The sequence below is a fragment of the Lepus europaeus genome, chromosome 3, assembly GCF_033115175.1.
Source record: "Lepus europaeus isolate LE1 chromosome 3, mLepTim1.pri, whole genome shotgun sequence".
In the NCBI taxonomy this organism is placed as follows: domain Eukaryota; kingdom Metazoa; phylum Chordata; class Mammalia; order Lagomorpha; family Leporidae; genus Lepus; species Lepus europaeus.
Window position 1 is genome coordinate 161284688 of NC_084829.1, and position 14807 is coordinate 161299494.

General features: G+C 53.0%; 1 protein-coding gene across 1 annotated transcript in view; it reads right to left on the bottom strand.

Moving 5' to 3' along the window:
• PLG (plasminogen) overlaps nt 1-14807 on the bottom strand; it is a 49098-nt gene that overhangs the window by 7098 nt on the left and 27193 nt on the right. The window contains 6 exon segments of the mRNA XM_062187008.1: nt 1820-1960; nt 2384-2458; nt 3523-3646; nt 4671-4764; nt 6754-6902; nt 7371-7552. Of these exon segments, the coding sequence (XP_062042992.1) occupies nt 1820-1960; nt 2384-2458; nt 3523-3646; nt 4671-4764; nt 6754-6902; nt 7371-7552 (765 nt within the window).

The following is a 14807-nucleotide window of genomic DNA, read 5'->3' on the forward strand; positions in this document are numbered from 1 at the left end:
TTCATTGGGTCGCTCAGCGTCTGATCCAGCTCCCTGCTGATGACCTGGGAAAGCAGCAGAAGATGGCCCAAGGATTCGGGTCCCTGTCACCCACGTGGGAGACTTGGAAGAAGCTCCTGGCTCCTGGCTTTGACCGGAGCAGCCCCGGCCATTGCTGCCATCTGGGGAGTGAACCAGAGGATGAGAGCATTCCCTCTTTCTCTCTCTCTCTCTCTCTCTCACTCACTCTGTCTTCCAAATAAGTAAAATAAATCCTTATTAAAAGAGAAAGAAAGTTCATCAGGTCATGGCTGTGCCTTCCCAAAGGCTTGTCCGGTTTTCTCCCCAGGGTGTGTGTGTCCTCCTCTCGCAGACATACAAAGATGGGGTGCTCTCGTGATGAGCCTGACGCTACACTGCCCCCACCCCCGAACCTCTTCTCCCTGTCCCAGCCTCTCCCAGGAGCGTCCCTCTCTGGATCCTTCAGGGAACAGCTGACACTGAGACCCTGGGGTGCAGGGGCGCAGGCTGTGTGCTCTGAACCAGAAGTGCCGGCCCACACACTGAAGCTCCCTGGTCACTTGTTTAGGTCCCAGGTCTCCGCAACAGGTCCCTGAGGACCATGAGCAAAGGAGGCACATCCCTGGACGAGGGATGGAGGGCAGCAGCACGTGGCTGCACAGGCAAAGCCAGCGAAGCCCTTTCTTGCCTTCCATCCTGGCTGTGCAACCAGGGAAGCTGCCCTGGGGTGGGAACCAGGCCCGGGGGAGCTGGGCCTGGTGCCGGCCGGCCTGTCCTCCTCATGGATGGCATCCTCCCTGTCCTCAGGGACCCAGCAGGCACAGCCCTCGCGCTCTGTGTGCCTGCCTTGGAGTAGCTGGCTGGCTGCTGGCTGTGTCCACGGGGCCCTGTTCCCGAACGCTGCTGTCAGGCTCCACCAAACAGCACTTAACCGAGGAAAATAAAGCCGGAGACAAACACGCTGAGATGGAGTTGCACTTGTGAGTTGTCTGGGCATGCGGGTTTTGTTTTTTTTTTTTTACACTGTGATTTTTTTAAAAGTACTTTGACATACTGAATCTCATGGGGTTCTTTCAAGCTTATGTCGAGAAGAGAACTGTCACCCTGGAACGGTGACTCATTCTCTGGTCACCGTGCTGTATTAACTGGTGACTATCACTTCTGACAGTTGGGGATAACAGTATACCTCTTCCTTTTTATGTAATCGAGACAAGAAAATATCCCATCTGTTGGTTCACTCCTCCAATGCCAGCTATGGCTGGGGCTGGGCCAGGGTTGCAGCCAGGAGCCTGGAACTCAACTCAAGTCCCCCACATGGGTGGCGGGGTCCCCTCTCCTAAGCCATCCCTGCTGTGCCCCGGGATCGACATTGGCAGCACGCTGGGGCCAGGAACCAGGGCTGGGGAGCGCACACAGGTGCTGCCAGTGGCGCTCAGGCACCCTAATTCGTGCCTTAGCTGCTGGCTAACACCCACCGCTTTTTCCTCGTGAGGAAACAGTCTAGGTGGCCTTGAGAAACGAGGTTCATGGAAAATGTGCATTATAAAAACGATTGCATGAATTTCAAAATCCTTTTGCACCAAAAAAAAAAAAAAAACCCTTATGTTTAGATTCTGTTATTCCATGAACTTTTCGAAGTCCCCCCACATGTGACAGAACTGGGGGGAGGGGGTTGAGTCTGTGTTTTCTGATGAAGTTCAATGCCCAACCCCGTGTGATACCCCATGGCACAGACGGCACCGCCCACAGCTAGCACAGTGGTTACGACCCAGGAACCCCAGGCAGAGAGCAAATGTGTTCACTCAGCCTGAGCTACTACCTGCTTAGCTTCATCAGGGCAATGTCTGCTCGTGAGGGCTCCAAGAACAACTTGGCCACGTCTATGTCCTGAATGTCCAATTCCAGATTCACTTCTTTGTGTGCGCCCAGGATGACTCTGTATGCTGAAGGCCTCGGGTACCTGGGAACCATGGTGACATCAGAATCAAACTGTGAGTGTGGCCCAGCCCCTTCATCAAGTGCCCACCTGTGCCGCCACCCTGCCTTGTCCATCTAGCAGCCCTGGCGCCTGCTTCCGAGTGGTGAGAAGCAAAATTCACAACTTGGCTGCACCTGGCAGTTAGGGAACATTCTCAGGGCTGCCAGGGGACAAGCCCTGCCCTGCTGTTTCTCCGGGCTTACCAAGTCGCCCATGCCAGGTCTTTCTTGTGCACTTTCTTTCTAGATACAGGCCCCTCCTCTCTCATATGGTTGCCCTGGCATTTTGTCACAGGTTTCTGCACAGCTCTCCCTGGCCCCTGTGTCACTGCCATGGAGGGGGAGAGGGAAAGGAAGGGAGGAAGCCTTTTTAAAGGGACCCCATAGCACCTGGCCCCTCACGCACTTTTCCAGGCAGTGAGCAGCGGTCAGCACCCACTCGGGGGCTATGAGAGTGCCTCCACAGAAGTGCTGTCCAGTCCTAGGAAGAGAACAAGTCGAGGCGTTAGTACAGAGCCCCTGGTGTATCCTGTTCCCCTGTTCACCCTGGCTTCCGCCCGTGCCACTGCTCCCACAGAATAAAGCTACCGGCCCACGGGGACGGGGCAAATCCCGACTGTGCCTCAGGAGTGAGATTTTCCAGGCGGTCCCACCCCCACCACTCTCTACAGATGGCCGGCGAGGCTGAGGCACTGCCCGGCGCCAGCTAACTGGCTCCGACTTGAAGGCCTCCATCAGCGGCTTGGACCCAAGTGTGCAATGGAAGTGACCGAGCGAAGACCCCTCCTCGCGGGCTCTTCCCTTTGTGCAGCGTCAGATGACTCCTCCAGGAGCCCACGTGTGATATTCGTGGGAGCTTGCTTGGTTCTGCCCGACAATCTCTACTTTGGCACAACGTCCCCTAAGTCACTTCCTGTCCTGGATTGCTTAGGCCTGCGGTCACTCCCAGCGATGGTGTGCGAGCCGCTCTTAGCCAGAGTGGGAGGAAGAGGAAGGCAGAGGGCAAGTGCGTGGCTGCGGGCCTGCTGACAAGCTCATCTGGAAACTGACCACTAGGGGAAGGCTCTGGGTAGCAAGGCGTGGCCAGAGGAGAGGAGAGGACGCTGGGCAGCCAAGCTCGTCGTCGGCAGACAGTCGCATGTGTGCTTAATGAGAGACGCTCAAGGGAGCAGAATCCTCGCAGGTGTTCCCCCAAAACATTGACCCCCACTCTCCAGGTTCAACTGAACGCCCACATGTGTTTGTTCCTGTGCTCTGGCTGGGTGAGCGGCCGCCGCATGCAGCCCCATGGCGCACACCGGTGCACACGCGGCAGCCCCCAGACCCTGTGGGCACGGGCCAGCGGTATTGGGACCTGGTGGCAGCTACTGCGCCCAGGGATTTCGATGAGAACCGACCAGATCAAGAGAAAAGAAGCTCTTCTGGTCACTTTTGAAGGAGAAAGCCTGGAGAAACCGCATTGACTCTGTAAAGGTCTTTCCCTCCTCCACTGTGTGGGCTCAGTGAGCGGAGAGCGGGGAGGGAGGCAGAGGAGGCTGTGCTTACCGTGTCCTGAGACTGATTTGCCAAGGCCAGGAGTGTGGGTTGGCCACACACCCGCCGACCACCCTTCCCGGACACTTCTTCGGCTCCACCTTGGGCTTCCCACAGTCATAGGAAGAGGAGGAAGCTGCGGCACAAAGCGGGAGAAGAAGTGCAGGTGAGCCGAAGGAAGCGATTGCGTGATCGCGTCATCTGCTTCAAGACAAACCCACGCCTTGTGAACTTCACAGGCATCGTCTGGGATGCTTCCTCCAGGCTTCCAGGTGCAGTGGACAGCCAAGACGCCCCTCTCTCAAGGCAATCCAAGCCCATTTCATTATTTCGATGGAGGAGCGACAAAATAAACTGGTGTGGCTTGGAATCAGAAAGGAGCTGTTCAGAGAGGACTCGACTGGCACACGTGGTTATTCGTCGTGTTACTTGATGTCAGATGTTATCGTCAGCGTATCATTCCCACCAACACCACCATCTAAACTGCGGGTCATTTACTGAGAGCCCCAGCTGTGATCCCTGTTGAAGGCATGTTTTTCACATGGATTTCTGTGTGTGTGTGTGTGTTTGTATGTGTGTGTGTGTGTGTGAGAGAGAGAGAGAGAGAGAGAGAGAGAGAGATTATTCTAAATAGAAATACTGCCTTCTCTCAGCCAACTGCAGGACAGATCCTGTGACTAATGCGATGCCACGGGGCCAACCTTCTCACCTTTCCTCGCCAACACCTCCCACCTGCTCTCCCTCTCATGACACTGTAGCCTGCAAGCTTCCTAGAGAGTAGGGCTGATGCCCAGCTCGGGAGCTACAATGTTTAAAGTGCCTCTCATTGTCTGCCACCCTCCAGGGTCTTCAGAAACATAAATGCAAGCCACTGTTAGTAACAATGGCAGGAGGACATTATTTCAGTCCTAACCAATCGGAGATTCTGTACTCTATCAAATCTGGGAACCGAGTTTTTCAAATAACTTGTCACTTGCCATGGCTTGTTCTGAGAATCTTTATATAGTAATCTTTTTTTTTTTTTTTAAGGAAACATGCAACGTAATGAAATTACTCTTTCCAGTACTGAGCCCAGTATCTGCTGTGAGGTCTTGTATGCAGCAGATATGCCCACAAAGGAAGGGGAGGGGAGGGGAGGGGAGGGAAGGGGAGGAACTTACCACACTGAGGGACATCACAGTAGTCGTAAAGCTTCCTTGGGTTCGTCGTGTAGCACCAGGGGCCGTTGGTGTCACCATCAGGATTACGGCAGTACTGGGAAAAAGCAGGCATTTGAGACGCAGCTCGCACGGTTCAGAGAAGGGACGAAGCACTCCGTGGCAGACATCTCACTTTGGTGAACTTTTTTTGGGGGGGGGGGCACAGTTATTTTTCCAGATGCTTGTTGTGATGGTTAATGTCAGGTGTGGTTGTGAGTGGGTTCCGGGATAACTAGGCACGCGGGGAAGCATTCCTTGGGTGTGTCTGGGAGGTTTCCCAATGGGACTAGCAGGTGCGCCCAAGTGGCCCTGGTGGGCAGACCTGGCCTGTGTGTGGGCAGCACCAGCTGTAGGCTGGGGGCCTGCAGAGAGCAAACACAGAAGGTGGCCTGGGCTCCAAGAGCAGGGTGCACTCGACTCCTGGCCCGGCCCGCAGAACACGGGGCCTGTGGGGCTCTGGGCTCCAGCTCGCACCCCATAGCCCCTGTGCCTGTGCTCTGGCTTTTAGCACCCAGAGAGTTACACCCTCGGCCTCACCCACTCTCAGGCCACAGACATGGATGAAGCCGCATCGTCCACGTCCCAGGGCCTGCAGCCTGCCGGCGGCCCATCGTGGGACTTCTCAGCTGCCATAGCCACATGAGCCACTTCCCCTAACAAGCTCGCTCCATGTGTCTATAGGCACAGCCTACCACTCTGCCTCTGGGGCGAGCCTCACTAATCATGCGAAAGGCCTTCCCCTCAAAAAGAGCTCCAGCCACAGGGCCACTCCCCGGGGCAGAGGGCAGTGGCTCTGGAGGTCTGGGGGCGGAGGATGTATGAAGTCAGGGGCATCTTCAGCAATCCAGGGCTGTGGGGGCACTGCCACCGTCCGCCCGGGGAAGCCTGGCTCAGCAATGCTTGTTCCCAAAGAGCGTGCACCCTCCCGGAGCCAAGACACACAAGGCAGAGCCCTCCCTCTTCCCGGGCTATGGTGCTCAGCGCATTTGATCTCTGCCCACCCCACCACCAGGCCTGGTGCAGAGGTCCCGGACCTGAGTGATACCCCCGAGGGGTGACACCTGACACCGACAGGAGCGCCTGACGCCCTCAGAGTTCCCTGGGTGTCTGCGCCATCTTCCGTCCCAGTGAGGCCACTCTGCAGGGGCTTCCCGGTGGGGGCTTTGCCAGGGGGACCAGCTACGTGACTAGAGGGTGGGGCTTCAGCTCCGCCCTGCCCCTTCTGCTGGTCCCCCGAGGCCGATGATGGGAACAGTCGTGCCGACATCATAAAACCTCCATGGAAACCCAAAGGGCGAGGTCTGTAGGCCCTCGGGGTCTCTGACCCCAGGGAGAGGGCACCTGAGCTTGGTGCCTTTCCCACACACCCTCTCTGCGCGGCCTCCCACCCAGCTGTACAGCTGTGCTTTGAGACACAGCCTTTGTAGTTCACGGGTCAGCGAAGAACTGTTTCCTTGAGTTCTGTGAGCTGCTCAGGCAAATGAACCAAACCCAGGGGCTAAGGGAGCTCTGGTTGACAGCCCACCAGAGGCACAGGTCACAGCCTGGAACTTGTAGTTGGCCCCTGAAGTGGGGGCCTGCGCCCGACCCCTGTGGGGTCTGACACTCCCTCCAGGTAGACAGCGTCAGTTGCAGGAGGCCCAGCAGGTGTCCCGTGGAGACTGTGCTGAGTGGTGTGTGAGTGCACCTGTGCCCCCTGGAGAGTGGTAAGACCCTGGGGAACCCACTGTGTGGATTCTTGATGGCCCCACTCCATCTTTTCTAGACAATTCAGCCAAAATGTCACCCAGGGCGTCTTCGGTCCCTGGAAGCTGGGGGCGGACCCTGGACGCGGCAGAGCAGAGCGACACACAGGGCAGGAGGCTGGAGCATGGCGCCCTGGCTGCCTGGGCTCACTGCCAGGTACCCTCTGCAGGGGCTTCCTCCCCAGCCTTCCCCCAGCACCAAAGACCAGTCCAGGCCGACTTTCGCCGACACGAGGCCGGTCGGTCTGCAAAGATGGCTCAGCGAGAGGCCGAGCCAGGCGGCCAGCACGGAGGCTTACATTGCGCTCCAGACCTGCGCGTGGGTTTGTCTCGGGCGTGAAGATGCTGTGCCTGTGGGGCTCCTGCGCAGCCCACCCCTGGCAGGGGGTGCCGTCGGCCGTGGTCGCCTTCTTGCCCCGATATCCTTTCCCGTTGCCAAACATGCAGTCTGCCGGAGACAAAGCGGGCAGTTGTGTGCCACTGTGTGTGGACCCCGGCCCACAGGGACCACAGGGACCACACCCAGAGCGCTGGGTTTCTGTGAGCTGCCAGACTCAGGACCACATCCCCCGGGGCCCAGATGATTGATGGTCACTGGGAACCCTGTGTGTTTTACGAAATGACCAGAAACGCTCATTGCCTTGGAAATAGCCATGAACTAAGCCAGGGGTTGGAATGGGAACGTTGGCTGGGATGCCACCACAACCAACTTTAGAACAAGGTTTCAGGGAAGAGAGAGCCTCTGGAAGACTTGTCCAGTTCCTGAAGGAGCTTCCCAGCCTGCTGTGCCAACAGCAACGGCTCTGCTCCCCACGGGTGTGTGGGGGCTCCATCCACAGGGCACAGCCTCAAGATTCCTGCGTCCAAAGGCTGCCCCAAGTCCCCCGCTGCCGAATCCCAGCTGCAGGCTTCTCACCTGGCTCATAAGTAGCCTCCGGCCTCGGGAGCTGGGCCGTGGGCACAGTGACTGCCGGGCTGGCGGCCGGCTCTGAGCACCTCCGCAGGTTGCAGTACTCCCATCTGACGCTCGGGTCGGTGGTGTAGCACCACGGGCGGATGTCATCATCCGGGTTCCTGCAGTAGTTCATTGTCAGGTCCCTGTCAATCCCAAAACAGCGCCGGTCACCAGGGCTGGGAGAACCCTCAGGGGTCCCTGCACCCTCTGGATTTTAACAAAGTGTGAACAAGACACGTTGACATATTCCTATTAAAGGTGCAACAGCAGCACAGGCACAGCTGGTTCCCAGCTTCTAAACAACTGTGCAAATGTAAGAACACACTGTCACTTCTTCTTGCTTTACAATGATTTTTTTATTGGAGCTGGCACTGTGGCCTAGTGGGCTAAGCCTCCGCCTATGGTGCGGTGCCAACATCCCATATGGGTGCTGGTTCAAGTCCTAGCTGCTCCACTTCTGATCCAGCTCTCTGCTATGGCCTGGGAAAGCACTAGAAGATGGCCCAAGTCCTTGGGCCCCTGCACCCCCATAGGAGACCTGGAAGAAGCTCCTGGCTCCTGGCTTCAGATCAGCCCAGCTCCGGCCATTACGGTCATTTGGGGAGTGAACCAGTGAATGAAATACCTCTCTCTCTCTCTCTCTCACTCTGTGTTTGTGTGTGTGTATGTATGTGTAACTCTACCTCTCAAATAAATTTTAAAAACTTTTAAAAAAAGATTTTATTTATTTGAAAGAGTTACACAGAAAAATGGGGGAGGCAGAGAGAGACAGAGAGACAGAGAGACAGAGAGAGATCTTCCATCTGCTGGTTCATTCCCCAAATGACCACATGGCCAGAGCTGGGCCAGGCCTAAGCCAGGAGCCAGGAATTTCATCAGGTCTCCCACATGGGTGCAGGGGCCCAAGCACTTGAGCCATCTTCTGATGCTTTCCCAGGTGCATTAGCAGGGAGCTGGATCAGAAGTGGAGCAGCCGGGTCTCGAACCAGCAGCCATATGGAATGCTGGGGTCTCAGGCAGTGGCTTTACACTCTGTGCCACAATGCTGGCCCCTATCACTTCTATTTCTAAAAAATCAAAAGCACTCTGTATATAAAAGCTGAAACAATCTATATGGAAATATGTGGAAGAACATTCTAGAATATCCTCCTTCCACATTCTGCCAAACACCTTCTTCAGAGTGAGCTGTCAGCGATTTTCCAGAGTCATTTCAGAGTCTCTGTGCACACGCAGATCTCCCCATCTGTATCTCTCTGCGGATGAACAAGTAGGGGTGTGTGACTTGGAAATAAAATGCCCTTCTCCAAGGAAGACATGTCCTACGAGACGATAACACTCCCCGGCTGGCTCTCTTGGTGTACTGAGTTATAACGTAGCTAAAACACTGCATACTTACAACGATAATATTACTATAAATACCATATCATGCGGTTCAAGAGAGTTTGGGTCTGAAAAACACAGGAAAGCTGGCCTGGAAATCAAGCTGGTGGGTAAGATCTTGTTCTGCAGAACGCTTTTGTGGGCAGGAATCCACCCCCGCTCTCGGCCCATCGTTTGCCAGCTGCAGCCACTCGGGGACCAGGGAAGGGGGTGAGAATAAAGCCAAGACAGACTTAGAGGTACAGGGAGATGTCTGGGTAGCCCAGAGCATCTGAGGCTCTAAATAGGAATGCAGGGGTCAGAGAAAAATGGAGAAGGCATTGCAGGTGCGGAGGCTGGGGGTACTGGAGGACTCGGTCCACTCAGCCCCCCTGAGACCAGCCTCCCAGAATCCTCAGCCTCAGAAAGCTCTCCATGGTCCAGCATCACAGTTCTGATGAAGAAAACTTGATGAGTTTTGATGAACACGTCTAGCTGTGTAATCCACACACCTGTCACGATGTAGAACATTCCAGCCCCCAAGAAAGCTCCCCACATCACAGTTCAATTCATCTCTAATAGCCTGCTCTCCGAGGCAAATGCCATTGGTTTCTTTCACCATAAGTCAATACTGCCCCTTCTAGAACCTCATAGAAATGGGCTCAGCCAGAATCTACATTTCTGTGTCTGGCTTCTTTGGCTAGCATGCCATCCATGCTCCACGAGAGCGTGGACAGCTTCTTCCTTTTTGCTGTGGAATAGTGTTCTGGTGTGGAATACACCACAGATTACTCGTGCATTTTCTTATTGACAGACACTGATGGTTGGAGACTATGACGAAGTTCCTTGTAGAACACCAGCCTTGGGGACTGTTCCCATCTCCCGGGGAAGGGGACATCTCTCAGGAAGGGGACTGCAGGTGTGCAGCATGGACACGTGCGTCTTTCACTTAGAGCAGTCATCCAAAGGGGTTGTTCCACTTCACAGGAGGACCAGCCTCGCTCTGCGTGCTTGCCATCACTTCTCGTTGTCTGTCTCCTAAACAGCAGCCGTGGGGCCGGCACTGTGGCGCAACAGGTTAAAGCCCTGGCCTGAAGAGCCGGCATCCCACATGGGTGCCGGTTCTAGTCCCGGCTGCTCCTCTTCAGATCCAGCTCTCTGCTATGGCCTGGGAAAGCAGTAGAAGATGGTCCAAGTCCTTGGGCCCCTGCACCCACGTGGGAGACCCGGAAGAAGCTCCTGACTTCAGATAGGTGCAGCTCTGGCCATTGTGGCCATCTGGGGAGTGAACCAGTGGATAGAAGACCTTTCTCTCTGTCTCTACTTCTCTCTGTAACTCTTTCAAATAAAATCAAATAAATCTTTAAAAAAAAAAAAAAAAAACAGCAGCTGTCTGCCAGGGGTGGCGGTAGCTCATTACAGCTGGTGTTGGTTCTTTCGTGGCTGAGGTGTGGAGCGTTCCTTTCAGGAGCTGGCTGGCCACGTGTACATCTTTTGCTGTGATGCCTATCCAAGCGGTTGCCCGTGTGATCAGGCTGTTGGTCCTGTTATTGGTGAGGGGAGGGGCGCTTGTCCATGCCGCATGCAAACCATTTGTCAGACACATGGATAGAGAGGGCTTTCCTCCCACTTTGTGACTCGCCCACTTATTTTCCTAACTTGTGATTTTTTTTTTTCCGTTTATAGTTAATGTTTCCTGGGTCGTGCCTAAAAAGAAGTTGCCTTCCTCACGGTTGTGAAAATGTTCTTTTAGGCCTTGTCCTAGAAGTTCTGTATCTCAGCTTCAAGTCTGAGCCCTACCTCTGGGTCCAAGAGGTCTGAAATTAACAGGTGAAGATGAAGGCAGGGGACAAGAATTGGCATTGTGGCTGTTTGTGCTATATGGACACCCAGTGGTTCTGGAGTCGTTTTGGAAAAGACTGCCCTCCCCACGGAGTTGATTTGCCATCTGTATGGGAAGCCAGGTGGCCATGTTTTCGGAGGTCTGTTTTTGGGCCATTGCTTTTCATGTTTGAACACCATTGCCAATACCATAGTGTCCTGATTACTGTACGTTGATACACCTTTAAGTCAGGGCATGGAATTCCTCCAACTCCATTCTTCTTTTTAAAGAATACCTTGGTGACCTCATCAGTCTGCGCCCACACAGAAACGCAAAGTACAAAAATACTGTTTCAGTACCAGTCATAGCATCACTTGGCTTTAGACGACACATTAGGGACAGATCCCGCATGGGGTGTAAGTACACAGTGACTCCTGTTGCTGACTTAACAATTTGACACTCCTGTTCATGGCGTCAGTAATCTCCCTAGGCTCTAGTCATGAGTTGCCAGGGCTATGGAAGCCTTTAGAGTTCGCTGACTTTGGTCTTATTCCGATAGGGTCATAGTCAAAGTGGAGGTTCTCTCCTCCCTTCGGAGAAGGGTATCTCCTTCTTTGATGGCCCCGTTCTTTCCACTGGGATCTCACTCACAGAGATCATTCATTTAGGTCTTTTTTTTTTTTTTCCCATGATATCTTGGCTTTCCATGCCTGCTATCCTCTCATGGGCTCTTCAGCCAGATCTGAATGCCTTGAGGGCTGATTCTGAGGCCGGAGTGTTGTTTAGGACATCTGCCATCCTATGAGTCTGCTGTGTATCCCACTTCCCATAAAACAACCTGGTGTTAAAATGGAAATGGCATAGAAAATTAATTATTTTGAAAAAAAAAATTATGTAGGATCTCTGTCTTTAATGTGCTGTACATTGCTATTTAATGCTATAATTAGTAATCCAATGGTAGTTTTTTCACTCGATGTTGCTATATGGGCAAAATGTTGAAACCTTTACCTAATATATACTAAATTGATCTTCTGTATACAAAGAGAATTGAAAATGAATCTTTACATGAATGGAAGGGGAAAGGGAGGGGGAGGAGGGAGGGTTGCGGGCGGGAGGGAAGTTATGGGAGGGGGGAAGCCATTGTAGCCCACAAGCTATACTTTGGAAATTTATATTCATTAAATAAAAGTTTAATAAAAAAAAAAAAGAATACCTTGGTGATTCTAGGACCTGTGCATATAAAGTTTGCCACTTTCTCCAAAGGAGGGAGGCAGAGAGGGAGGGAAGAAGGGAGGGAGGGAGGGAGGGAGGGAGGAAGAAGAAGAAGAAGAAGAAGAAGAAGAAGAAGAAGAAGGAGGAGGAGGAGGAGGAGGAGGAGAAGGAGAAGGAGAAAGGGAGAGAGAGAGAAAAAGAGTGAAAGGTGGGGCCGGCATTGTGGTATGGTGGGTTAGGCCGCCACCTGCTACACCGGCATCCCATATGGGTGCTGGCTTGAGTCCCAGCTGCTCCACTTCCAATCCAGCTCCCTGCGAATGCACCTGGGAAAGCAGTGGGGAATGGCCCAAGTACAGGATGAAGTCCCATCTAGGCTCTGTGAACAGTGTTCAGGATCCCAGAGAACTTTGCTCTTCGTGGTTTATACCACAGTTAGCGCACTCAAAGCTCAGACTGAACACAATCACTCCCGCTTTCTTTTGGCATATGTCTTCATGGCGTATTATTTTCTATACTCTGGTGTCTGGCCTATGTCGTAAGTTATATTACAGTCAAGATTGTCTGCTGGTGGGGTTGGCCTAGTGGTGTAGGGGTTAAGCTGCTGCCAATGACACCAGCATCCCGCACCAGTGTGGTTTGAGTCCTGGCTGCTCTGTTTCCTATCCAGCTCCCTGCTAATGTGCTTTGGAAGGCAAAAGGTGACCCAAGCTTGGGACTCTGCCACCGTGTGCAGTTCCAGGCCCTGGCTTCTGCCTGCTCCAGGGCTGACTGTTGGGGCCATCCGGGGAGTGAACCAGCAGGTGGAAGATGCCCTTGTCCATCTCTCCCTCTCTGTCACGCTGCCTTTCCAAGAAATAAGTCTGTTTTTTAAAATCATCTATTGGAAAGAGAACACAAGTGCATTTTGGGTTTAATTTGACCAGAAAATCTGGGCCTTTTAATTGAAGTAGCTAACCCTTTCACATTTAATAATCTTACGATGTGGCTGTTTATTATAATGCTCTGATATTCTGTTTGTACAATATCTCCTTTATTTTTATTTATTTATTTATTTTTTTTGGACAGGCAGAGTGGACAGTGAGAGAGAGAGACAGAGAGAAAGGTCTTCCTTTTGCCGTTGGTTCATTCTCCAATGGCCGCCGCGGCCAGCACGCTGTGGCGGGCGCACCGCGCTGATCCGATGGCAGGAGCCAGGTGCTTCTCCTGGTCTCCCATGGGGTGCAGGGCCCAAGGACTTGGGCCATCCTCCACTGCACTCCCTGGCCACAGCAGAGAGCTGGCCTGGAAGAGGGGCAACCGGGACAGAATCCGGCACCCCGACCGGGACTAGAACCCGGTGTGCCGGTGCCGCAAGGTGGAGGATTAGCCTAGTGAGCCACAGCGCTGGCCTCCTTTATTCTTTTGAATTAATTATTTTTATCTATTCCCCAAGGGTTTTACAATATCCACTTTTAACCTATCCCCTTCAACTGTGTATTTTTTTTTAAAATTTATTCTATTTATTTGAAAAACAGAGTTACAGAGAGAGGTAGAGACAGAGAGAAGTCTTCCAGCCACTGGTTCACTCCTCAGATGGCTGCAATGGCCAGAGCTGCACCAATCCGAAGCCAGGAGCCAAGAGCTTATCTGGGTTTCCCACATAGGTGGCAGGGGCTCAGGTACTTGGGCCATCACCCAGGTGCATTAACAAGGAGCTGGATCAGAAGTGGAGCAGCCAGGACTCAAAAAAGTGCTCCTATGGGATGCTGGCATCACAAGGGTTGCTTAACCTGCTGTGCTACAACACTGGCCCCAAAACAAATGTAAACTGCATGGATAAATCAAAAATGAAAATTCTACTTCTGATTTTCTTGAATCTGCAAGTCGATAATGTTCTTCCTATCTGGAAAAATGTAGCCAGCACTACTGCAGGTATGTTTTTCTGTGCCGGTATCTCTTTCTTCTACACTTGATCTTAGCCTAAAGGCCGAGAAGCACTAGTATCTCCTTCTTCTGTTCTGGAGCTGGTCTCACACCTGCCAGGTCTTCTGATGAGTTCTCCAGAGGCCTTTGAGGCCCTGTTGTCTCACGGTGTTTGTTTGCACTTCCGTTTGTATCTTCTCCATTGCATTACTCTGGAGTTAATTTTTTTCTGAAATGTCTTATCCTGATGGTAAGGTTATCTGGTGAAGATTTTTTTTTTGACAGGCAGAGTGGATAGTTATAGAGACAGAGAGAAAGGTCTTCCTTTTTGCCGTTGGTTCACCCTCCAATGGCTGCTGCGGCCGGTGCATCGCGCTGATCCGAAGCCAGGAGCCAGGCGCTTCTCCTGGTCTCCCATGCGGGTGCAGGGCCCAAGGACTTGGGCCATCCTCCACTGCCTTCCCGGGCCATAGCAGAGAGCTGGCCTGGAAGAGGGGCAACCGGGATAGAATCCAGCACCCCAACCGGGACTAGAACCTGGTGTGCCGGCGCCGCAAGGCGGAGGATTAGCCTGTTGAGCCACGGCGCCGGCCTCTGGTGAATATTTGATTCAAGACATCTGCTTTGCTCATCCTTTAATTGCCATTTGGCTCTTTTATAACTTTCCATCCTTTTGATAGTGTCCACTTGGTTTTTATGCTCATATCCTTGTTTAAATCCTTGAAAAAATATGTTTTTACTTTTTTTTCTGCCAACTCGATCATTTCTATCGATTCTAGATAGAAACATTTCCTCCTGGGTGTGAACCACATGAGCTGTCTTGTGCGTCTGGTAGATTTTAGAACTTCTCCTGGACGCGTGATGGAGCGCCCCGACTTCATTGTTTGTCTCTAAAGGCTGTTCAGTTCTCTTCCCACAGGAAGCCAATCTACTTGGAGCTCCTCTGACCCCTTAGGCCTGCTGTAAGCTGTGCTGGCTGTTAACAGGGTAGCCCTTGCTCTCGGGATGCATTGCCCCTATCTCTGCGTATATTCTTCCACTGACATGTCAGGATGCTCGTGCGGTCTCTCCCCCAGCTGCTCAGAGCACAGCCACCTCCC